Source organism: Rhinopithecus bieti, unplaced genomic scaffold, assembly GCF_001698545.2.
Source record: "Rhinopithecus bieti isolate Rb0 unplaced genomic scaffold, ASM169854v2 scaffold_27022, whole genome shotgun sequence".
Classification (NCBI taxonomy): domain Eukaryota; kingdom Metazoa; phylum Chordata; class Mammalia; order Primates; family Cercopithecidae; genus Rhinopithecus; species Rhinopithecus bieti.
This window is the reverse complement of record NW_016812251.1, coordinates 690454-715097: the sequence shown is the minus strand read 5'-3', so window position 1 is coordinate 715097 and position 24644 is coordinate 690454. Positions and strand designations below refer to the sequence as shown.

General features: G+C 36.8%; 1 protein-coding gene across 1 annotated transcript in view; it reads right to left on the bottom strand.

Moving 5' to 3' along the window:
• Positions 1–24644, bottom strand: part of MYO9A (myosin IXA) — a 301060-nt gene that overhangs the window by 47261 nt on the left and 229155 nt on the right. Inside the window, 7 exon segments of the mRNA XM_017895809.1 lie at positions 1760–1821; positions 4489–4600; positions 15971–16018; positions 18833–19024; positions 20483–20599; positions 21096–21319; positions 24346–24488. Coding sequence (XP_017751298.1) covers positions 1760–1821; positions 4489–4600; positions 15971–16018; positions 18833–19024; positions 20483–20599; positions 21096–21319; positions 24346–24488 — 898 coding nt within the window.

The window sequence follows — 24644 nt, the reverse complement described above, 5'->3', positions numbered from 1 at the left end:
CCAGGCTGGTCTTGAACTCCTGATCTCAGGTGATCCGTCCACCTCAGCCTTCCAAAGTGCTGGGATTACAGGTATGAGCCACCGTGTCTGGCCCCCAATTACTTTTGACTTGTAGTTGGCTAAATTCACAGATATGGAATCCATGGATACGGAAGGCCAACTGTATTTCAGTTCTTTGGCTAACTTCTCCATCTTTGTATCTATTATTTAAACATATTAATTAAAAATCCCTTAACATATGTATCTGGTAATTCACTAACTGGGTTATCTGTAAGTCTGTTGATATTGCCCACTGGTTTTTCTCTTAGTCTTATTTCTTTATGTCTGAGATTATATAGAAAAAAGTTACAAAGGCTCTGGATGATGTTATCTTTCTAGAGAGGCTTCATCCTATTCTTTCTGATGGGTGGCTTATTAGAAAAAGGAGCAGGTCACCTTAATACACTCAAGGAGTGGCTCAAAGTTAGTTTGTAGTTTTTGTTAAGCTCAGTTTATCAGTAGTTTACCCCATTCCTAGAGTGCACTTTTCAGAGGTCTCATTGAGAGTCTACAGTATCGCCTAGGGCCCCTCTCTTCAAAGGGGATACTATAACTCTAATTTTTCTCTCTTTAGCATTGAGAGACTGCAGAAAACTTCAGTCTTCTTTTCTGATTAACGTCTTAGACTCTAAGTTTAAGAATTCAAAAAAGAAAATGCCTTGAGTGGAAAACCTCTGAGTTTTAGGTCACCTTCTGCAAATGACTGGATCATGGTCCCTCAAGTCCTGTCAGTCCCAGATTTCAACTTTTGTCTCTAAAGTCCTATGAGATTGCTAAATGCTCTGCTGGCTTCTCTGAATCTTAAATGTGGCCTTCTGCACAGAATATTGGTTTCTTGTCCTACAGCAAAAATTGAAAATTTCCACTAGAAGAAAAGATCTCACAGATCTAGATTCACTACTCTGCATTCTCTTCTCTCTAAAATCTAGTCTCCTAAGGTACAATTTCCCTGGGCAATTCCCTGATGCTTGCCAACAAACATTTTTAGTATTGGTCTGACACAAGCTACTTCATCTTAGCGGGAAGCAAATGTCTCACTCATATTCTTTGTATTTTAATTCTTGAATCAAATTTCTCTCTGTACTTTACCATGACTGGTCTACTGCAAACAACATGCACACACATTTATATTTCAGATTTACATGCTATTGTAACAACTGTCAATATGTGATTAATGAACAAGAAAATGTTGTGATCATACATCAATAAAAGCCTGAATTTTTTTTAAAAAGATTACTTCCTTGAAACATAAGGTATCAAACAGTATGTGTACAGTATATTTTAGATCTCTGTGTACCCAAGAGATATATGTAAAAACAACAACCATCCATGCTGGTGAATTTTGCTATTCATGTTTAAATTTGTTCATCTTTAATTGTAGCTTACTGCATTAAGGATAATTCCTAGGAAGATTTATGAGTGTTTAAGGAAGTATGAAACCTCAATGCAGTGTTCTTCAAATTGTGGCTTATGAAATTAATTTAGTAACTCACATATAGTAACAGTAAAGTAATTCTATGAAAATCAATTCAGTTTTGTACATATATCACCAAACGTGTGAACTGGATCATGGCATAAAACATATTTCTTACTGTGATTTGTGGTCAAAAGTTTAAAACCACTTTTCTATAAAACTACCAAAAGGCCTTAATTTATTTCCACAAGGCACAAAAGACCAACAGGTCTGTTATCTACTACTGATAAGAAGATAATTTCTTACCTTTTTAGAGCACTTGGCTGTGGTTTTCAGACAGCATTTCTTATGGCAAGCATACTTGCATACTGAAAAATAGGTGAGGAATGCAACATTTTTAGAAGTCTGCACATCACTGATAAGAACTTATCAAGTATACTTTATTTTAGACTTACTTTTTTTCTTTAAATGTCAGACTGCTGTAATATGACATACATACTTTGTACAATGGTATAATTAAAAAGCATTTTAGCCCATTCTGTTTGGTATAATGACATTGAAAACATGATCAAAATTTCTAGCCACAGTCAATGAAAAAGCTTTTTGTTCTTTCAAAATTCCTCATCCTGCCCCTATGCCACACAGTACCACTCCCCAATAAATTCCAGCAGGATACTTATATTTGTGGTTTGATTCACAAATTAGTGTTCATGTTCCACCACATATATGCTCTATGACATACTAAAATCTCAGAAATGCCTAGTAAGAATCATTCCTATAGATAAGGAAGGCATTAATGTCAAAGACCCTTCCTGAAATGAAAACAAATTGGGTAACACAATAAGATATAAGAAAGGTCTTATTTAACATCTCTAAAGGTTCAGAACAGAGCTCTGAAGGACCAGAACATGAAAAATATTCATTTGTGATTGGGAAGACGGGATAAAGACAAGGTTCAGAGCTAAAATAATTTAGAGAAGTGGTGATAACCCAGGGTGGCTGGGCAGCTGGTGAACAGGAAGAGGTATATTAAGAGGAGGGTACTGAGAACACAGCTGCTTATTCATTTTGCTATACCAGCTCTGGCTTCTGTGTACCAATACCTGAATATCCTTTCTTGAGCTTGTAAAATATAACTTGTAGGCTTTTGAAGGCCAAGATCAAGTAAGGGAGGCCATGTCATTGTACTGGTGAAATCATCAGGATAACAACAAAGAAAGTTAGCTAAATCTATTAAAAAATCAAATCAGTCCAGGCACAGTGGCTCATGCCTATAATCCCAGCACTTTGGGAGGTTGAGGCGGGTGGATCACTTGAGGTCAGGAGTTCAAGACCAGCCTGACCAACATGGTAAAACCCTGTCTCTACTAAAAATACAAAAATCAGCTGGGCGTGGTGGTGGGCGCCTGTAATCCCAGCTACTTGGGAGGCTGAGGCAGGACAAGCACTTAAACCTGGGAGGCGAAGGCTGCAGTGAGCTGAGATTGTGCCACTGCACTCCAGCCTGGGCAACAAAGTTAGACTCCATCTCAAAAAAAAAAAAAAAAAAAAAAATCAAACCAGCCCAAAAGAGTCATAAAAAAGAAAATCATTTAAATTTTTAGCTTTAAGTTACAGAAGAAACTAAACCTACAAGAATCATAGTTACACCAAAGAGTCAAATACATTTCAAACTACTTCCTATTTTCAGACTCATTATGATTTTTTAGACTACTGATAATAAAACCAAAGCAAAACTGCTGTTGAACCATGGAATAAGTAAATAGATAGTAATAGTGGCAATTTTTCTGTGGCAAACTGCTGTCATACCGGATCCGGTCCTTTCCTGGTATTTGCTTCATTCAATTTTAGCCCACTAGTAAAAGCGAAGCTTCACAGAACTAATAATAGCACCAGAGCAGATGTATAAAATGAGTGGAGGCTAAAGGTCCACTGTGAGCCAGACCAAGTTGATCTACAAAGAATCTCCACTCACATTTTAGGATTTATATATTTGTATATATATTTATATGTGAAATAATATATATTATAATATTTATATATTTTATATATTTATATTTTTCTACTGTAATCTGCTAAAAGGAATACAGTAGGAAACGTACCTTTCTGACTATAATCTAAGAATTTATTCATTTATCCATCCATCTACCCATCTATAGGTCTATCTAACCAACAAATATTTATTAAAACTTACCATGTGCCATCACTGTTTTAGGCACTGATGATACATATTTAAAAAAAAAGACAAATAAGTTTCCTGACCTATAGAGCATATATTTTAGAGGCACAGACTGAAAAACAAGAAAACAAATACTTAATATAATTTTGGGTGGTAATGAGTTCTATGAAGACTATTAAGTCTGAGTAAAAGAATAGACAATTTTGGGGGGTGGGGAGCGGGCGCAGTGGCTCACACCTGTAATCCCAGCACTTTAGGAGGACAAGGCGGGTGGATCACCTGAGGTCACGAGTTCGAGACCAGCCTGGCCAACATGGCAAAACCCTGTCTCTACTAAAAACACAAAAATTAGCTAGGCGTGGTGGTATGTGCCTGTAATCCCAGCCACTTGGGAGGCTGAGGCAGGGAGAATCGCTTGAACCCGGGAAGCAGAGGTTGCAGTGAGCTGAGATCACGCTACTGCACTCCAGCCTGGGCGATAGAGCAAGACACCATCTCAAAAAAAAAGAATAGAGAATTTGGGGACAGCATTTAAATTGGGGGTAGAAAAGAGAGCTCTCTGAGAAGGTGAGATTTGAGTGTAGGCATGAAGTAATTGAAATATGAAGTCATACTAAAATCTGGGAGAAGACCATTTTAGACAGAGTGAATTACATGTACAAGGCTCTCAGCGACCAAATAACATCAAAATGTCTGGTTTAGATACAAAGAATAGGTGAAGAGAGTATAGCAAGAGATGAGGTTAAAAATTTAGGTAGTGTAAGTAACTCCTTTATGCTAAAGGAGAATAAGACAACTCAAGGAAATAGAAATGTCAGTGGGTTAAAAATATTCCTCAAAGATCTCTCATACTTACATTTGCAAACAGAGGCTCGGTCCATTATCCATATCAAAGAAGAACAGTATTCACAGTATGTAGGGATGCTATATTGGGTGGCTTTAAAGATGTGACCATTGTGTTCTTCCACCTGAATGAGAAAATTTAGCTACTTATATTAAAGCCAAAACAGTAAATGCTGCCCTAACATGGTGGGAAATCCTTCAATCTCTTGTTAAGTCTTCACTAGGCACTCTTCTAGAGGGACAAGTATGATCTTTTGAGAAATAACATAAAAATAAAATATTTTTTTCCTGCTTTCCAAAAGCTAACAATCTAGATAAACATGACCAAATTATATAAAAAACAGAAAGCAACGCAACAGACATATAACAGCTATCTTACATGACTCTAATGTTACATTAAAAGCAGCAGTTCTCAAAGTTATGTTTTCTTTTTTTTGACTTTTTTTGTTTTTTTCATTTTTTTTTGAGACTTAGTCTTGCTGTGTTGCCCAGGCTGGAGTGCAGTGGCGCTATCAGCTCACTGCAGCCTCCGCCTCCCAGGTTCAGGCGATTCTCCTGCTTTTGCCTCCCAAATAGCTGGGATTATAGGCACCTGCCACTGTGTCTGGATAGTTTATATACATATATACATACATATATATATATATACACACACACACACACACATATATATATTTTTTAATTAGTGACAGTGTTTCACCATGTTGGCCAGGCTGGTCTTGAACTCCTGATCTCAAGTTATCTGACTGCCTCAGACTCCCAAAGTGCTGGGATTATCAGCGTGAACCACTGTTCCCAGCTAAAATATATGTATTTTTTATAATCTCAGGAAATTTTTACAGTTGAAAATTACTGATGACCTCAGAGTTTTTATTTACATGAGTTACACCTGTTGATATTTACTATGCTAGCAATTAAAGCTGAAAAAAATTTAAAGTATATATTCATTAATTTATTTTAAATTAACAATAAATGTATTACACATGAACATAGCATCTTAATTAAAACTATATCTTTAAAGCAAAAAAAAATTAGTGGCAAAAGGGGTATTGTTTTACATTTCTGTAAATTTCTTTAATGTCTGAATTAATAAAAGACACCTGGATTCTCACATCTACTTCTGCACTCAATCTGTTGCAATATGCAGTTCAGTTTGAAATATACAAAGAAAATCTAGCTTAATACAGATATTAAAGTGGAAAATGAAGGAATATATTTTTATTTAAAATTTTTTTATTTGTATAAATGTATGTGGTACAAATGTAATTTTGTTCCATGCATAGGTTGCATAGTGGTGAAGTCAGGGCTTTTAGGGTATCAAACACTCAAATAACGTGTATTGTACCCATTAAGTAATCTCTCATCAGCCATCCCCTTCCCAACCCCCCTCACTCTTCTGAGTCAGTGGAGTAATATTTTAACAGTCCTTTCAGATAGTAATACAGCACCAAAACTTTACAAATGGTAACTTAAAAGTTAAGTAAAAAACCATAACCAATGAACCCTTCATGTCCTATGACAGTAAAATCTATTGTTTTGGACTTAATTAAAATTTAAAACTTCAACCTTCAAAGACATCATTAAGAAAAAAAGATAAACCACAGACTCAGAGAAAACATTTGCAAATCATATATCTGATAAATGACTTCTACTCAGAATATATAAAGAAATGTTACAACCCAATAATAAGGCAATCTAACTCAAAAATGGGCAAAATACTGAACAGATGATTCATCAAAGAAGCAGTTCAAATGGCCAATGGGCACATGAAAAGATGTTCAACATCATTAGTTATCAAAGAAATGCAAACTAAAACCACAGTGAGATGCTACTTCATACCTGCCAGAATGGCTATAACAAAAAAGGTTGACAATAACAAATGTTGGTAAGAATGTAGACAGACTACAACCCTCAGGTACTGCAGGTGGGATTGTAAAGTGGTTCAGTCACTTGGAAAACAGCATGGAAGTTTCTGAAAACTGGAAGCATAGAGTTGCCATTTGACCCAGAAATTCCACTCTCAGGTTTATACACAAGATAACTGAAAATGCACATCCACAAAAAAACCTGTACGCAACTGTTCATAGTGGCATTACTAATGGTAGCCAAAAATACAAAGCAACTCAAATGTCTACCAACGGATAAAAAGGATAAATAAAATGTGACATATCCATGCAATGGAATTCTATTTAGCATTAAAGAAGACTTAACACACAATGATACAGATGAACTTCAAAAATATTATGCTAAAAAGCCACATGCAAAAACGACAGTGTATGATTCTATTTACATGAAATATCCAGAAAAGGCAAGACTACAGAAACAGAGAGTAGTAGTGCCTGAGGCTAGTAAAGAGCAGTGATTGTAAACTGGCATGAAAATCCTTTTGGGATTTTTCTAAAATTGGATTGAGATGATGGAAAACTGTGAATTTACTGAAATCACTGAATTGTACACATAAAAGGGATAAATCTGTGTTAAGTAAATTTACCTCAAGAAAGCTGGTTTACAATACCAACTGGTCTATTTTGTATTTGGACATTTTACCTATACATGATTTTATAGTGGTATGTGTTGATCATTTGGAATATACTGATTCACTAAATTAAACTTCCAAATGTTGACACACTTCATTATACACTAGTAGAAAGTCAGTCCTTAATTTTATCATTGACCTCATTAGAAAACTTAGCAGACACAAGTTTTCCAAAATTTGAATTTTTGCTTGAATTCACAAGTTTCATCACTGGTAGTAAGTATCGTCAGTTGTTTTCCCTGAAGTGACAGGATAACTGCTCATGCCAAAATCTTAATGAATAGTTTAAGTAAAAATAATGTTCTATGAAAAAAGTGGCTAGAAACATGTTGCCACAAAAACTTGTTCATGAATTCTCATGGAAGCATTATTCAAACAAAAAGCAGAAACAACTGAAATATCCTTCAATTAATAAACAGATATATAAAATGTTATTATATGCATACAACAGAATATTTGGCCTTACGAAGGAATGATGTACTGACACATGTTACAACACGGATGAACCTTGAAAACATTATGCTAAGTGACAGAAGGCAGACACAAAAGGCCATATATATGATTTTTTAAGTCAATATGAGATGTTCAGAATAGGCAAATCCATAGGGACAGAAAGTAGCTGGTGATTGTGAGGGGCTAGGAGGAAGAGAGAAGAGGGATTGAGTGAGTGCTCAGAAAGTAGAATTTCTTTTTGGGATAATGTTCTCAAATTATATAGGGGTAATGATTGCTTAACATAGTGAATATACTAAAACCCACTAAATTGTACACTTTACATAGTCAAAATGGCTAAATGGTTAAATTTTCTTATATGAACTTATCTCAATTTTAAAAAATGCTACTAGATCGGCCTGCAATCTAATTGTACAAGTAATTTCTTGAGACAACCATCATATCATGGTTTTGCATCTTTCCCATTTCATTACACAGAATATTAAAGAGACGTGAATTCAAGAATCAAAATTTGACGCAATTAACATTTTTATTATTTCACCTTCTTAAGTAAAGCTTCTCTATTTTTCTTAAACTATGAGTGTGTGACTGTAAAAAATTATAATGCCCATTAACAAAGTTTGCAGGCACTGCCTTGATTCATGTTGACGGCAGTTTTACCCATGTTTGCTTTTGTGTCAACTCAATGAAAAAGGAAAATGATGTTTTATTATTATGAAAACAGTTATGATACCATAAAATCCCTAAAAGTCTACCAGAAACTACTGTAGACCACATTTTGAAACACTGGATCATATATAAACTAGACATAGTCTCGAGTTTATATAGACAATATATGTTTATAAATGATCTAGTACAAAAGGATATATGTGATACTGTTAACTATAGTGATTATCCGAGCTGACATAAAACACTCAACAGTAAGTGTAACATGATTGGGCGTGGTGGTGTGTGCCTGTAGTCTGAGCTACTAGGGAGGGTAAGGTGGGAGGATCACTTGAGCTCAGGAGTTTGAGGTTGGTCTGGGCAACATAGTGAGACCCCATCTCTTAAATAAATAAATGTATGTATGTATGTAACATGAAGATTTTTTTCTAAACCTGTATATGAAACACTTTAAAACCCTCTTGAAGGACACAAAAATAGACTTAATCAGAGGAAAATATTCAAAATAATGAAGATGTCAGTTCTCTCTACATTAATTTATAAATATAAGGTAATAGAAATAGAAGTACTAATAGATCTTTTTTATGCTCAAACTAGACAATCAAATAGTTGGAATGGCTCACGACTATTTGGATCAACTAACGAAACAGGATAAAAAAGATCCAAGCAGACTGGGCACAGTGCCTCACTTGGGAGGTCGAGGTGGGTGGATCACAAGGTCAGGAGTTTGAGACCAGCCTGACCAACATGGTGAAACTCCGTCTCTACTAAAAATACAAAAATTAGCCGGGCGTGGTGGCGCACACCTGTGGTCCCAGCTACTCAGGAGGCTGAGGCAGGAGAATCGCTTGAACCCGGGAGGCGGAAGTTGTGGTGAGCTGAGATCGCACCACTGCACTCCAGCCTTGGTGACAAAGTGAGATTCTGTATCAAAAAAAAAAAAAAAAATCCAAGCATAATGGGAAATTTAGAATGTAAAAAAGGTGACATCTCAAAGTTGATGAGTAAAGATGCACTTTAAAATAAATGATGTTGCCGGGCGCGGTGGCTCAAGCCTGTAATCCCAGCACTTTGGGAGGCTGAGATGGGTGGATCACGAGGTCAGGAGATTGAGACCATCCTGGCTAACACGGTGAAACCCCGTCTCTACAAAAAAATACAAAAAAACTAGCTGGCGAGGTGGCGGGCGCCTATAGTCCCAGCTACTGGGGAGGCTGAGGCAGGAGAATGGCGTAAATCCGGGAGGCGGAGCTCGCAGTGAGCTGAGATCTGGCCACTGCACTCCAGCCTGGGCGACAGTGAGACTCTATCTCAAAAAAATAAAAAATAAAAAATAAAAAAATAAAATAAAATAAATGATATTGGTAGCCATTGATAAGAGGCAAAATTAGATTCATATCTTACACTGTACCCCAGGACAATTCCATAAAGATTGGAATTTAAAAGTAAAAAATGTGACCACTAAATTATTGGAAGAAAACACTGAGAATTCCTTTATAACCCTGTAGTGAGTAAAGTCTTAACTATGACTCAAAATTCAGAAGCTATGAAAAAAAAAGATTCATAAGTTTAATTTCTTAAAAATCTTCCACATGGCAAAAAACATAATAAGCCAAGTGAAAAGACTGACAAACCAGGAAAACATACTTTCAACTTATATCACGAAGGGTAATCTCTCTAATGTACAGAGTTGTTACAAATTGAGATGGAAAAGACCAAAACCAAAAGAAAAATGGGTAACGAACAAAAACATACAGACTGCAGTTAAAAAAAATAAAAAAGAAAAGGCAAATGGTACTTAAGCATAAGAAAAGATACACAATCTCACTGATATTATGAGAAAAGCAAATAAAAACTGTGTAGAGATACAAACTACAAAATGAGACTACCTCTATTACAGAGAAATGAAGCAATATTTATGAAAATAACAAATGCATTCACCCTATGACTCAGTAATTTCAATTCTAGGAGTCCATCACAAACACATAGACACATGCTTATTCATTGTGTCACTCTTTGTAATGGCAGAAGACTGGAAGCAGCCTAATAGTACAGTAAGGAATTGCAGCCAGTTGTGAAATAGATTTCTGTGTATAGCTATTGTATTAGTTTTCTATTGCTGCTGCCACAAATTACCATAAATTCAGTGGCTTAAAATAACACCTATCATTTGTTATCTCACAGTTCAGTAAGCTGGAAGTCTGACACTTCTCAGAGTCAGAGACTTTTAGTCTCACCAAGCTAAAATCAGATACCGACAAGGGTGTGTGCCCTTCTGGATGCTCTGCAGAACAATCTGCTTCCAATCTCATTCAGGTTGTTGGTAGAATTCAGTTCCATGTGGTTGTTGGACTGAGGTCCTATTTCCTTGCTGGTAGTTTTTCTCAGCGTCTAGAGGCCACTCACATTCCCTTGCTCAATACCCTCCTTTCTCCATCTTCAGAGACAGCAAAAGAGGATTGAGTCCTTCTCATGCTCGTATTTCTCTGACTTCTTCTACCTATGTCTCCCACATCGTCTTCTACCTCATCTCTCTGACTCTTCTGCCTTCCTTTTCAGCTTTTAAGGGCCTATATCGTTACACTGGGCTCATCTGCATAATCCAAAATAAACTGTTACGTTAAAGTCAGTTGATTAGCAATCTTAATTTTATTTGCGAAGTACCTTCACAGCAGTACCCAGATTATGTGCGAATGAATAACCAGGTGACAAGAACCTTGGAGGGAACATCTTTAGAATTCTGTCTACCATAGATAGAGAAGGGTCTTCTGAATACATTGTTCAATGATAAAAGCAAGGCACAAAAGAATACTATGCTGTTATTATATAACATACTATGTTTTATGTGAGAAAGTTTATACTGGAGAAAGAAACGCTAGAAAGTTAAATAACAAACAAAAATTTACCACTAGAAGATAAAGGTTGTGGGTTGGAAGTTAGACTTCTCAGTATATATAATTTTAAAAGTTTGAATGGTAAAATATATCTATTAGAAAAAACACTGTAAAATAAATTATATCAGTGCAGGCTAAGGAATTCTTCTTTTATTCAATAGTTTTACTCTCATTTAGTTTGATGCTCTATCACAAATTTGTCCAGTGGGACTTCCTTTGAGCTAAATAAATAAAAGGGAATGCTTGTCTTTAAAGCAAAATTCAACTAATAAATGCAGAATGAATGATGGAATTTTAAAAAATCACTATTGAGCAACCATCACAGCAATTGATTCGGTCAAGAATCATCAAGGAATAACAAAACTAGTAAGAGTTTGAGGAATAAAAGGATATTTATTTACATGGTCTGAAGTATATCCCCACAAGGTAATAATTACAAGGGAAAATAGTAACTTTGCTGAGTTCTGTGAAACATCCTTGCAGATATCAACTACAATAGGACAAACAGACATCATATATCTCCTGATATCACACAATGAAAAGTCATGGCATTTCTTCTGTGGTGTTTAATGCCAAAAATGTGTAACCTGAATCTAATCATCAGGATATATAAGACAAACTCAAATGGAAAAACATGTTATAAAATAACTGACCTATGTTCTTCAACAATGCCAATGTCATGGAAACTAAAAAGGCTAAGGAACTGTTCTTGATTAAAAGAGATTAAAAAGGCATAACAAGTGTAACAAATATCTTGTTAAAAAGGAATGATACTGGGGCAAATGGTGGAATCTAAATAAATTTGGGTTAAGGGATACAGTTTATTTGTACTTCTCTTGCAACTTTTCTGTAACGCTGCAATTATATTTTGTCAAACAAAAAGAAGGGGAGAGGAGGGAAGGGAAGGAAGGTAAAACCAAAATGAAACAAAAAGAACTGATCCAGGACAGTGAGATGATTATGGCTGCTAGAACAAGTTGGTAGAGAGTAGTGAAAAATAAGGCTGGACAGCAGTGTAGCGGGGACCATGAAAGCCTTTCAAGTCATTCAACATTTACTCATTCAATTAAACATTTATAAATGCTTACTATGTGTCAGGAACTGGCATTAACTAGTTGTTGTGGATGATAACTGAATGCTAACTGCCTACTAATATCCATTCTTTCTTTCTTCCTTAAATACAGATTTCCCAAGCCCTATCTGGGCACGTGACAATCTATCTAAACTTTACTTCTCAGCTTCTTTTGCATCTATAAATGGCTGCATAAGTAGCTCTGAATAATGAAATGTGAACATAGGTGATGAGTGACACTTCCAAGCAATGCCTAACATTATGGGCTCTCTTGTCCTTTTTTCTGTCCTGCAAACTAAGATGGTAATCAAGAAATTGAGACCTGGAGCAGTGATTTTGAAAGTATGTATTACTTTCATGGTAAAAGTATAAAAAAAAAAAAAAAAAAAAAAAAAAGGTGGTAAAAGTTCCAAAGCACAGTGGAAGCACAAAGAAAGGAGCAATTAAATGGTTCCATAAGAAAAAGGTTTCATAGAGAGGGAATGCTTGAGATGAACACAAAGAACTGAGCAAAGACATTAAAAAAAAAATGATATATTTAGGGAATAGTAATTGTTCTATTTAAGCTGGAAATATGCAAATATTTAAGCTGGAAAATATGCAAAAATATGCTTTTAAGCTTTTTAGAGTCATGTTATATGGGGTATACATGTTACATATATATTTGATAATAAAAGTAATTTAAGAGATTTGGTACTGATATAAGAACAAAAACATTAAGAATAAAAGAGAGACTAAAAATTAAAATCCAAATACATGTAGATGTGAGTATACAGTTTGTTCTCTCAGTAGGCTGTGGGGAATTAAGTTCCAGCACCCCCTGCAGATACCAACTGCAGATGCGAAGTCCCTTATATACCAAATGGCAACAGTATTTGCATATTATATTAGACCATATCTGCCATTCTTCCATATACTTTATATCTAGATTACTTATAATCGCCTAACTACAAGCTATTCATCACTTCATTTCTGCTGGATTCACTCATGGACAGCAAATTCAGTATGCTTTTGGAACTTTGTGGAATTTCTTTTTTTAAGTATTTGGAAAAAATTTTGGGCCGTTTTTTTTTGGGTTTGAACCCATGGATGTGCTGGACCAAACTGTACTATAAAAATGGTATTTCAAAAACCAGTGAAAAGAAATATATCATAAACAGCGGGCCAGACAACTGATAATACTCATTCTACGCTATTCAAAGAAAACAGCACCCTATTGGTGCCTTGGTCATAACTCCGATCTTGAGACTAACACAAATTCAAGAACGACGTCAAATACTTGGTGGGAGGCAAACATGAAATACTAAACCATACTAGGCCAGGTGTCGCGTGCTCATGCCTGGAATCCAGCACTACGGGAGGCTGGGGCAGGAGAATCACGTGAGCCCAGGAGTTTGAGACCAGATTGGGCAACCATGGTGAGACCACATCTCTACAAAAAATGAAAAAACATTTACTAGCTGAGATAGATGTGTGTCTGTGGTCCAGCCACTCAGGAGGCTAAGATCGAGGACTGCTTGAGCCAAGAGGTGCAAGGCTGCAGTGAGATGTCATCACGCTGCTGCCACTTCGGTTGGGCAACGAGCGAGACCTAGTCTTAAAAAAAGAAAAAAGAAAGAAAGAAAATGTAACTGAAAAGGTATAAATTGACAGGTATGGTGGCTCACACTCCCAGTATTTCGGGAGGTTTGAGGCAGGTGGACTGCTTGAGCCCAGGAGTTTGAGACAGCCTGGGCACATGGTGAAACCCATCTCTACAAAAAACACAAAAAAGTTAGCTAGGCATGGTGGTGCACGACTCAGGACGCTGAGCGTGGGAGGTCACTTGAGCTGGCTAGGTTGTGAGGCTCAGTGAGCCGTCATCGTACCACTGCACTCCGGCTTAGGTGACAGAGTGAGATGCCTGTCTCAAAAGAAAACAAACAAAAAAAAAAAAAAAGAAAGAAGAAAGAAACAAGAAGGTATGGAAAAAAGTAAAAAAAAAAAAATAATATAATTATGTAAATAATTTATCTAAGGACAAAACCAGTAGCTAAAGAATTTAAAGAATTAAGAATAGTAATAAATAAATCTACTATAAACAAAGTAACAACATAAATTCCACTCAGAATATCCTGAAACCAGGGAGGATATATGTGTATATGTATGTGTATAAACATTATAATATAATATTTATATATAAATGATTATGAGGAACACTCTATTTCTGGAATACCACCAAAAACTGGTAACAGTTAATCTTGGGAGAAGGGCTGGGGAAGAGGTCTACTTTATAATGCTATATAATTTTTAAATTATGTTTATGTGAACCTTCTCAATTGAAAAAATTTAGTTCAAATTTTAAAAAATTATGCTGATAAAACAGACTAGACCAAAGAATGTAATTAATCCTGACTTGACACTATTGCCTGATCAAACCATATCTGGCACAAGAAGATTGGCAGTCATTTTTTTTCTAAGAAATTAAGTAATCAACTAACTTAAAACAAAATCAAGGGGGGAAGGAAAAAAAATACCTCAACTAAAAAAAGGGGGTGGTTCGTCCTATCTAGTTTCATAATATGGCCTTATTTTACTGTTATCATCAAATATTCCCATACAATAACATCTTCCTCACAAGAAACTCTTCTAATTATAAATCACACAAACATTATTTTCTCTCACTAAACTCTACCATTAAAGTTGTTTTCATTAAAATTTTCATTTACAAATTATTCTGTAGGCAGAAGAGAGACTTGAAATGTTCCCAACCACACAGAAATGATGCTCAGGTGATACTGTTCCCCAAATACCTGACTTGATCATTATACATTTTAATCATGTCAACAAAATACTCACATGTAACCGACACAAAATATGAAAATATATGTCAATTTAAAAATTACTTCATTCTGATGGTATAATATAAACCCCTGACCAAAAGGTACACAAAGCAAATAAGTATTTTTCCTTATCTCTGTATCCACCTGTCTAGTTCCTCTTCATAGAAAATAATCCCTCCTATCAGTATACTCAAGATATTTTATATGTGTTGTATATGTCTGTGTGTGACTGCGATACTAAAATTTTTAAAAACATATGCAAGGGAGCGAGACGGGTGGATCACGAGGTCAGGAGTCGAGACCATGCCTGGGCTAACACGGTGAAACCCGTTCTACTAAAAAATACAAAAACTAGCCAGCGAGTGGCGGGCGCCTGTAGTACCAGCTACTCGGGGGCTGAGGCGGAGAACTGGCATGAACCCGGAGGCGAGCTTGCAGTGAGCTGAGATCGGCCCTTGCCACTCCAGACTGGGCGACAGAGCGAGACTCCGTCTCATGAAAAAATAAAAAAAAAAAAACATATGCAAATAGTAGCTTTCTATACAGTGTTTAGCTCTTGTACTTTTTTTTTTCTTTTTCTTTTTTTGAGACAGAGTCTCACTCTGTCACCCAGGCTGGAGTGCAGTGGCACAATCTCAGCTCACTGCAACCTCTGCCTCCCGGGTTCAAGTGGTTCTCCTGTCTCAGCCTCCTGAGTAGCTGGGATTACAGGCGCCCACTACCACACCTGGCTAATTTTTTTTTGTATTTTTAGTAGAGATGGGGTTTTACCATGTTGGCCACGCTGGTCTCGAACTCCTGACCTCAAGTGATTCACCCGCCTCAGGTGCTGGGATTACAAGCATGAGCTACCGCGCCTGGCCAGCTATCATTGATAACAAGTCCAGTCACATCTAATCATTCTAAATTTTTGTAAAGGTATAAATATGATTATTGCCTAGGTACCTGATAAACTTATTTCACAAATATATGCACATAAATATTGTATCATATACCTCAGATAACTGATCTGAAAATTACTTTTTTAATTTAAAAAACAGATTATAACTTACCAAATCTGTTTCTTTTTTCCTTCTTTTCTTTCTTTCTGTTTTTGGCACCTGACAGGGGGACAGGAGAAATACAGAAATTGTGATAACAAAGACTAACATACTTTCTTACTTCATTGCAAATGTTGAGGTACTTGCTCAACAGGTAACACAATAGTTATTTCTTTATTCTCCAAGAGGTACTGTGCAGTGCTAATAAGCAAATGTGAGAAAAAATTTAAAATCTGATAAAACATAATTGCCAATAACAGCAACAGAACAGAAGGATACTTTAGAGATTATTCTTTTTTAAACCTCAGTTCTGCCCAGAAGCCACTACCATATTAATTTAAATGATTATTTTATTTTATAAATTATTTTATTATTTAATCATTAATTAATTGATCATTAATTGATTTTTTTTTTTGAGACAGAGTCTTGCTCTGTCGCCCAGGTTGGAGTGCAATGACACAGTCTAGGCTCTCTGCTTCCCAGATTCAGGTGATTCTCCTGCCTCAGCCTCCCAAGTACCTGGGATTACAGGCACACACCACCACACCTGGCTATTTTTGTATTTTTTTATAGAGACGGGGTTTCACCATGTTGGCCCGGCTGGTCTCAAACCCCTGACCTTGTGATCCACCTGCTCGGCCTCCCAAAGTGCTGGGATTACAAGCTTGAGCCACTCCGCCCAGCTGATTTTTTTCTCTTTTTTTTTTTTTTTTGAGACGGAGTCTTGCTCTGTTGCCCAGGCTGGAGGGCAGTGGTGCAATCTTGGCTCACCACAACCTCTGCCTCCCGGGTTCAAGCAATTCTCCTGCCTCAGTCTCCCGAGTAGCTGGGACTACAGGTGCGCACCACCACACCTGGCTAATTTTTGTATTCTTAGTAGAGATGGGGTTTCACTATGTTGGCCAGTCTGATCTCAAACTCCTGACCTTGTGATCCCCCCGCCTCAGCCTCCCAAAATGCTGGGATTACAGGCGTGAGCCACTGTGCTCAGCCGATTGTTTTAAAGATTTTACTTCCCATATTTTAGCTCTAGAAAACTACCATCGAGCTAAATATGCATACAAAAAGGTAACATTTGGGACATGGAAAAACTCTTTTACATATGACATTTCCTGATAACCAAAGTACAGAACAATCTTTTTTTTTTTTTCTGAGACAGTCTTGCCTTGTCACCGACACCATCGTGGCTCACTGCAACCTCCACCTCCTGGGTTCAAGCAATTCTTCTGCCTCAGCCTCCTGAGTAGCCGGAACCACAGGTGCCTGCCACCACGCATGGCTAATTTTTGTAGTTTTCAGTAGAGACGGGGTTTTACCATGTTGGCCAGGCTGATCTTGAACTCCCAACCTCGTGATCCACCCGTCTAGGCCTCCCAAAGTGCTGGGATTACAGGCGTGAGCCACTGCGCCCGGCCAGTACAGAACAATCTAAACCCAACCTTTTAACTTAAAAACAAAGGCAGTACAAGCCTACTAAGAATCTTCTTCAGCATAAAATAAATACCTTAACCTAAATCTGGAACTGAAGAACTTTCCAGAACTTTTTTATATCCGACAACTTCCAAAATGGGATTGAAGAGGTTTTGGAAATCTAAATACATATAAGGTAGAATAACTAAAAATAAAATGGAACATAATACAAAATATTGATGGTATTCTTGATGTGAATAGGTATCTAATTATTTCATCTGGGGTACTGAAAAGAAATACATTGATAACTTTGTGTAAGCCTGATGTCTCTTCTGTAATATGGATTTTATAAAAATTAAGGCTGAAGCAAGAAATAAAATATACAACACCGAGTACAATTCTCAGGCTATAACGGGCACTCAAAATAAAAAGGTTATTATTATTATTATTATTATTTTTTGAGACAGAGTCTCGTTGTGTCGCCCAGGCTGGAGTGCAGTGGCGCAATCTCGGCTCACTGCAAGCTCCGCCTCCCGGGTTCCCGCCATTCTCCCGCCTCAGCCTCCGAGTAGCTGGGACTACAGGCGCCCGCCACCTCGCCCGGCTAGTTTTTTGTATTTTAGTAGAGACGGGGTTTCACCGTGTTAGCCAGGAGGGTCTCGATCTCCTGACCTCGTGATCCACCCGCCTCGGCCTCCCAAAGTCCTGGGATTACAGGCTTGAGCCACCGCACCCAGCCAAGGTTATTATTATTATATAGACTTCCCAAAACACATATTTTCCTAAAACCTAATTCAAGAATAAATATAATTTGTAGGTTTTTATAAAGAGGCCACTGGGTAATATAATGAATCACATCTTTAACTATAATTTTTCAAAAGCAAATTCAGATACTGATCTCTCTTTTTTTTTTTTTTTTTTTTTTTGAGACAGAGTCTCGCTCTGCCACCCAGGGTGGAGTGCAGTGGCGTAACCTTGGCTAACTACAACCTCTGCCTCCTGGGTTCAAGTGATTCTCCTGCTTCAGCCTCCTGAGTAGCTGAAATTACAGGCGCCTGCCATCATGCCCAGCTAATTTTTGTGGATTTACTAGAGACGGGTTTTTGCCATGTTGGCCAGGCTGGTCTCGAACTCCTCACTTCAAGTTATCTGCCCACCTAGGGCTCCCGAAGTGCTAGGATTACAGGCATGAGCCAGCGCCCCACCCCGATCCTTATTAAAGCTAAGAGTATAATCTTGAGGGCAGAACACTATGTTTTAACTCAGTGAACAATGTATTGATTGCAGATGGTTTAGAAAATATGGTCTGATAAATTGTAAGACAGAATTAAGTTTGGAGGATCTAAAGTGGCGCTAAGTTGACATGTTCCCTGTAATGTTTTCCACAAATATAAGATGTCCCAAATGCTCTTAAAAAGAATTCATAATTAAATCCTTTTAGTGATCAAAATATATCACATTTACCTTTGTAGCTGTGCAATCTGAAGTCTTGAATTCATTCATATATTCATCTAAAAACACTTTAAAAGTGTTGACCCAAACTCTCACTGGAGATTCACCCAGTGAATCACGCTGCTCAAGCCTCATTGTCTTTTCCAGAATCTGTTCAAACAGTGCATAGAGGTCTTTATACCGTATGCTTTTCCCATCATCCATCTATAAGCAATAAGAAAAGAAACGTATGGTTTTATAAAGAAACTCTTTAAATATAGAGGAACGGTTACACTTGTAATGGGGTAGTATTTAGAATAAAGATGAGGATCCTGATACAATTTCTAATGAGCATGCCCATGAGATCATGTGGCATTTGTAAACTCCCATTCTAGTATGGGATGAATGCAGAATAAAACATGTTAAATTTTAGTAAAAAACCGAACTGTAATAATTTGAGGAAGTCTCGAGAATTTCTCTTCTAAATGTGACTTTTTAATTTTATGTAGCCATAAAGGTTATTTGCATCCCTCTTAATTACTTACCTCCCCAGAAATGAACCTTGTTTAGATGGTTCTACTCTAAAATTGAAAGAATGGATACTTGAACTGTTGCCTAAGGATATATTAAGTAACCAATTTATTTTTCCAAAGAAGAGTGACATGACCAGAGTAACATCATATTATTTGCAAGAACTGAAATAGAATTTCTTTTATTTAAATAAGATCTGGAATTTTTTTTTTTTTTTTTTTTTTTTGAGACAGAGTCTTGCTCTGTTACCCAGGTTGGAGTCCAGTGGCATGATCTTGGCTCACTGCAACCTCCACCTCAAGCCATTGAATGGATTCAATCCATTCTCCTGCCTCAGCCTCCCCAGTAGCTGGGATTACAGGTGTATACCACCATACTCAGCTAATTTTTGTATTTTCAGTAGAGATGGGGTTTCATCATGTTGCCCAGGCTGGTCTCGAACTCCTGACCTCATGATCCACCTGCCTCAGCCACCCAAAGTGCTGGGATTATAGGCTTGAGCCACTGCGCCCAGCCAAGTAGAGTATAAATTTAGAAGTTTTCCTGATTTTTCTCTTCACAGTGAATTAATATATTGAACAATGAAAAGCCAATAAAATATGAATTATTTTACAGAATATGATAATTCATAAACACGAATGCTTCTATAGACCAAAGCATTAATTGCACACACCAAAAATAAATGTTCTAAAACATGGCCAATATCATGTGAAAGTATAAGGTAAATCTCAAAGTGATATAAACTAAAAAGTAGAAATCAGTGACCATAAACTAACTGCCCTAATTCCATTAAAAGAAAACATATAATGCATTCCTCACACAGGAAAATTAGACATTATAGCCTAGCAATACAGCTAAAAGGATTATGAAAAGTCAGAGGGAAAAACAGAATCATACCCAGGACATCTGAAGTCAGTATCTTAAAAGACGAAAAAAAAAAACAGCTGTTTAAGGTGGGAAAAGCTACTCGAGGAAATTCAAGTAAGCTTTTAATCTGAAACCATTCAGTACGTTTTCCTTGTCTATCCCTAAAACAAAACAAGGAACTGGAGAAATCTCTTGTGAATCAGGGCTTTTGTATTATCTTCTACAGCACTGTCAAATTTTTCATATGCTAAACTACTAAATATCTCCTAACATAGTCCAACTCACCGCCAATGCAGATGAATAAAAGCTGAAGATATTCTGCCGAAATTCCTTCAGGGCTTTTTTAAATACAACATCCACTAGTGTATCCTTCTTGCTGTCTTCATTATCTAGGTCATTCATCTGGGAACCACAAAACTAGTTTTGGTACACAATCAACTAATTGAAAAGAAGTAAATACAACAGTAGCCATGTATTGTCTCTTCCACAATGACTGTCCTCAAAGTGCAAGTCACAGGCTATTATAGGACTCAGGTAAAAGCATGACTAGATAGTCAAACTATAATTACTAATCCATGATTTCTAAGGTCCCTTCTAACATTGTATGATTCTATAGTTCTGTTACAAGAAAACTCCTGCATGCAACAAGTTGCACCTTCCCATATGAAATGGGACAATTTTAGTAAAATTAAAGTCACTACTAAAGCCTACAACCTTAAATCCTGTCTACCCAGTCTGACTAATGCATATCCTATTATTTGCACCTTTCTGGTAAAGAACAGATCATCTAAAGCATGGAAGCCTATGTAATTTTGATATCTAGAAGATATATCCTGATATACACAAGTATTCCATAGACAGACTTGCTAAGGGGCCTAACTTGGCAAATAAAGTGTACCTTTTTCAGAAGAAATTCATCCATGCTTTTTAAATCACTGACACTTGTTATGATCTGGACAGAGTCATTTTGCCAATGCATAGAATCCAAAGCCACGTTGCTAATCTTCACACTTCGCTTGCGCTTAGCCTTTGGAGAAGGTTCTTTATTCTCTTTGAACTCCTTCCGGCAACTGCCAGGGAGTTCTGGGCTCAAAGGAGGTGTTGGGTGATACTGAGCTAATTCTACAATTCAAGATAGAAGACCCGAAAGGACACATTTAGTAAATATATTGATAATCTTCACATCCTTCTTTTTAAGGTTCCTTTAGTAAGTCACTGAAGGAAACATGCAAATATATGAAAAGCAAAGTGACATTAATGTTTGAAGTCAGGCAGCTAAGCAATAAATCCAGACGGCACATTTGTACAGAAAATGTATTTAAGAATTACCACTTTTCGAAGGGAAACGATATACTATCTCCCAAGAAGCTGAGGTCTGATATTAAAAACCTGGATAGAAATGCTTTGCAGGACACCAAGTTAGATCCCAAAGACCTCAGTCCCAAAGAAAAGAAGAGAATATATAACCATACTAGCATATTAAATACTCACTGTTAACAAAGTCATGGCTTTGCTACACGTTTGAAACAACATGTGTAGCTATATACAAATCCAACAAACTAGTGGAGTTTGATAATTCTTATTATTTCTTTACTACAGTCTAAAGTCCTGAATACTTCTGTGATAACATTTGGTGATTGCTGGCAACCTGTTAGGGAGCCAAGTAACTCAACTGGCTTACTTCTGCTTGGGTCTCTTCAGCATTTAAGATTTTCTTAAACATCCCTCACATAACTGTCAATTTATTTTCTCTACAATTTTTCTCTGCAAATGTTTACAACAGAGAAATTAGATTCCATGTAGCCCATTACAATTTAGAACTAGACCAGATTTGCCAAAGTCCTGTCTGGAGCTTGATGAGAATGTTGGCCTCCTCTCATTTCACATGCTTGTCTTCCCAACGTGTATGCTCTTTACCTTCTGTCCAATGGTATATCCTGATTCTATCTAAACTAACTTTTGACAATAAAGGAAAAAAGTAGCCTCCTACATGCTAAATACCACCTCAGGCAGGAATTGAGACAAACCCAATCTCAACTACGACATGAGAGTAAAGAATAAAAAGATATAGGCTACAACTATATTCAAACATATATCAACTGATTTTAATTCTGTTATACAGCTTAGATATATTAAGTATCTATTTTATTTAGCAAAGTCAGTATCTTTCTTAAACATTTATTAAAGAAATTATCCATAATCCCATATTAGCATTAAAAACAAGGGCTACCTTAATACATTTTTTCCAAATACAAATAAAAAGCTATAATCCTAACTTTTATACATGTGTCATTATGAAGCAAACACACAACAAAGTTTGCTTATAATATGAATTTTCAATTAGAGTTTATACTTCTTTCTCGAGAATGAGCAGCAAAGAATACATAATTGTGGGAAATAAAAAACTTCGAATGATGACTGTCAACCAGATAAAAGAAACTGATCACCTTAGTCACTCAATAGCAGGGAATTCCCAGTTTCCCAAACCTGTAGTATTCATTTAACTTGTTATTGGTTTTATCCACATCCATTTGTCAACTGGTAGAAGCAAAGCCGTAAGATACAAAAACAGGGGTCTAACTACCTTTCCACCATTTTTTCCTCTGTCATAGAGAGCTCAAGCCCATCCATCCCTCTGGGAAGCTTGATGATCTTTCCTCCTTGTTTCTCTATTTCATCCTAGATATGGGAAGATTTTGGTTTCTTATTTTAACTGGGTCTGTTCTATCCTGTCTTAAACTTTCTTCTGAGGACCTCTTTCTATTTTAGTCAATGCTGGTATTTCACCCACACTACCATATACCCACCTTGGATGTATATCCCTGTTGAAGATAGCTGGTATCTTCACGTAGTAGCTAACAACTCTCAGGCATACCTGAGAAAAGGGCTTGAGAAGAAGGGGTAATCTTCTAACATTAGGATAACATGGAGAATACGTAATTTTCCCATTTAGAGAGGTCAGTTTTCTGAAAGATGAACTAACTGTTGAGTACTTCTCAAATGTGTTATGCTGGATGCCCAGAAAGTTAAAATAAGAGCTATGGGACTGGGCATGGTGGCTGATGGCTATAATCCCAGCACTCTGAGAGGCTGAGGTGGGAGGACAGATTGAGCCCAGAAGTTAGAGATTACAGTGAGCTATGATCACACCACTCCAGCCTAAGCAACACAGTGAGACCTTGTCTCTAAAATTGAAAAATAAGAGCTATTATAAAGTGCCAGGCATCTGCTAGATACTGAAATATAGCAAGTACTTAATATACAACATAGTGGTTAAGACTGTGGACTCTGGAGCAGGACTGCCTGGATTCAACTCTTAGCTCTTCCAGTTACCATATGTACATACATAAATAACTTTTCTTTTTTATTTATTTATTTGAGACAGGGTCTCACTCTGTCTCCCAGGCTGAAGTGCAGTGGTATGGTCACAGCTCACTGTAGCCTCAACTTCCCAGACTCAAGTGATCCTCCTACCTCAGCCTCCCAAGTAGCTGGGACTACAGGCACATGCCTCCATGCCTGGCTAAATTTTATATTTTTTGTAGAGATGGGATTTCACTATGTGCCCAGGCTGGTGTTGAATTCCTGGACTCATGTGATCTGCCCACCACAGTCTCCCAAAGTGCTGGGATTACAGGTGTGAACCATCATGCCTAGCCTAATAAAAAAAATTCTCTTGTGCCTGAGTTTTCTCATCCATAAATTGGGAATAATAAGCATACCAACTCTCAAAAAACTGTTGTGAGGAGCAACTGACTTAATAACCATAACATGCTTACCACAGTGCCTTGCATGCAGTAAGCACTCAAATATTAGCTGCTATTAGCTATAACCAGTAATACATAGGTTAAATGAATGAATAATGGCTACATTTTTACAGTTTAGAAAACTAAGACTAACCTATGATACATAGTCATTTTTGAGGTGGTTGCTGCTTCATTGTTTTGTGACACATTTTTTGGGAACTTCTATTGCAGGAAAAATGTAATTTTATTTTTTAGTTAAGGAAGGATTTAACAATGCTGGTCCTATCTCATTAGAACATCCAGCCAACAGAATTGACATTATGAATACTACAGGAATAGCAAACTTTTGGAAAGAGTGAACAGAAATTATGAACATAAGCTCCACTCTTTCGTCACTTTTACCATCTGGAAACTGATGAGCTGGAATCACATCTGCGCCTGTGAAGAGTGGCGAAACCTCTGACTGGGTAGTAGGTTTCACTCTGGTCGTCTTCTTCTCCCCTTGTTTCCCTTTGGCCCAGAATCTCATCTTAGCTCTCTGAGGTCTGTTTAAAGAAATAAAGGTAAAAATGGAAATTAGAGTATCTCAGTGATAATATTTGTATATATCACTTTAAGCTTTACAAATCTTCTATGTATATTAGTTCATTTAAGCTTCACATTTAAATTAAGTATATTTATCTTTTTTTTTTTTTTTTTTT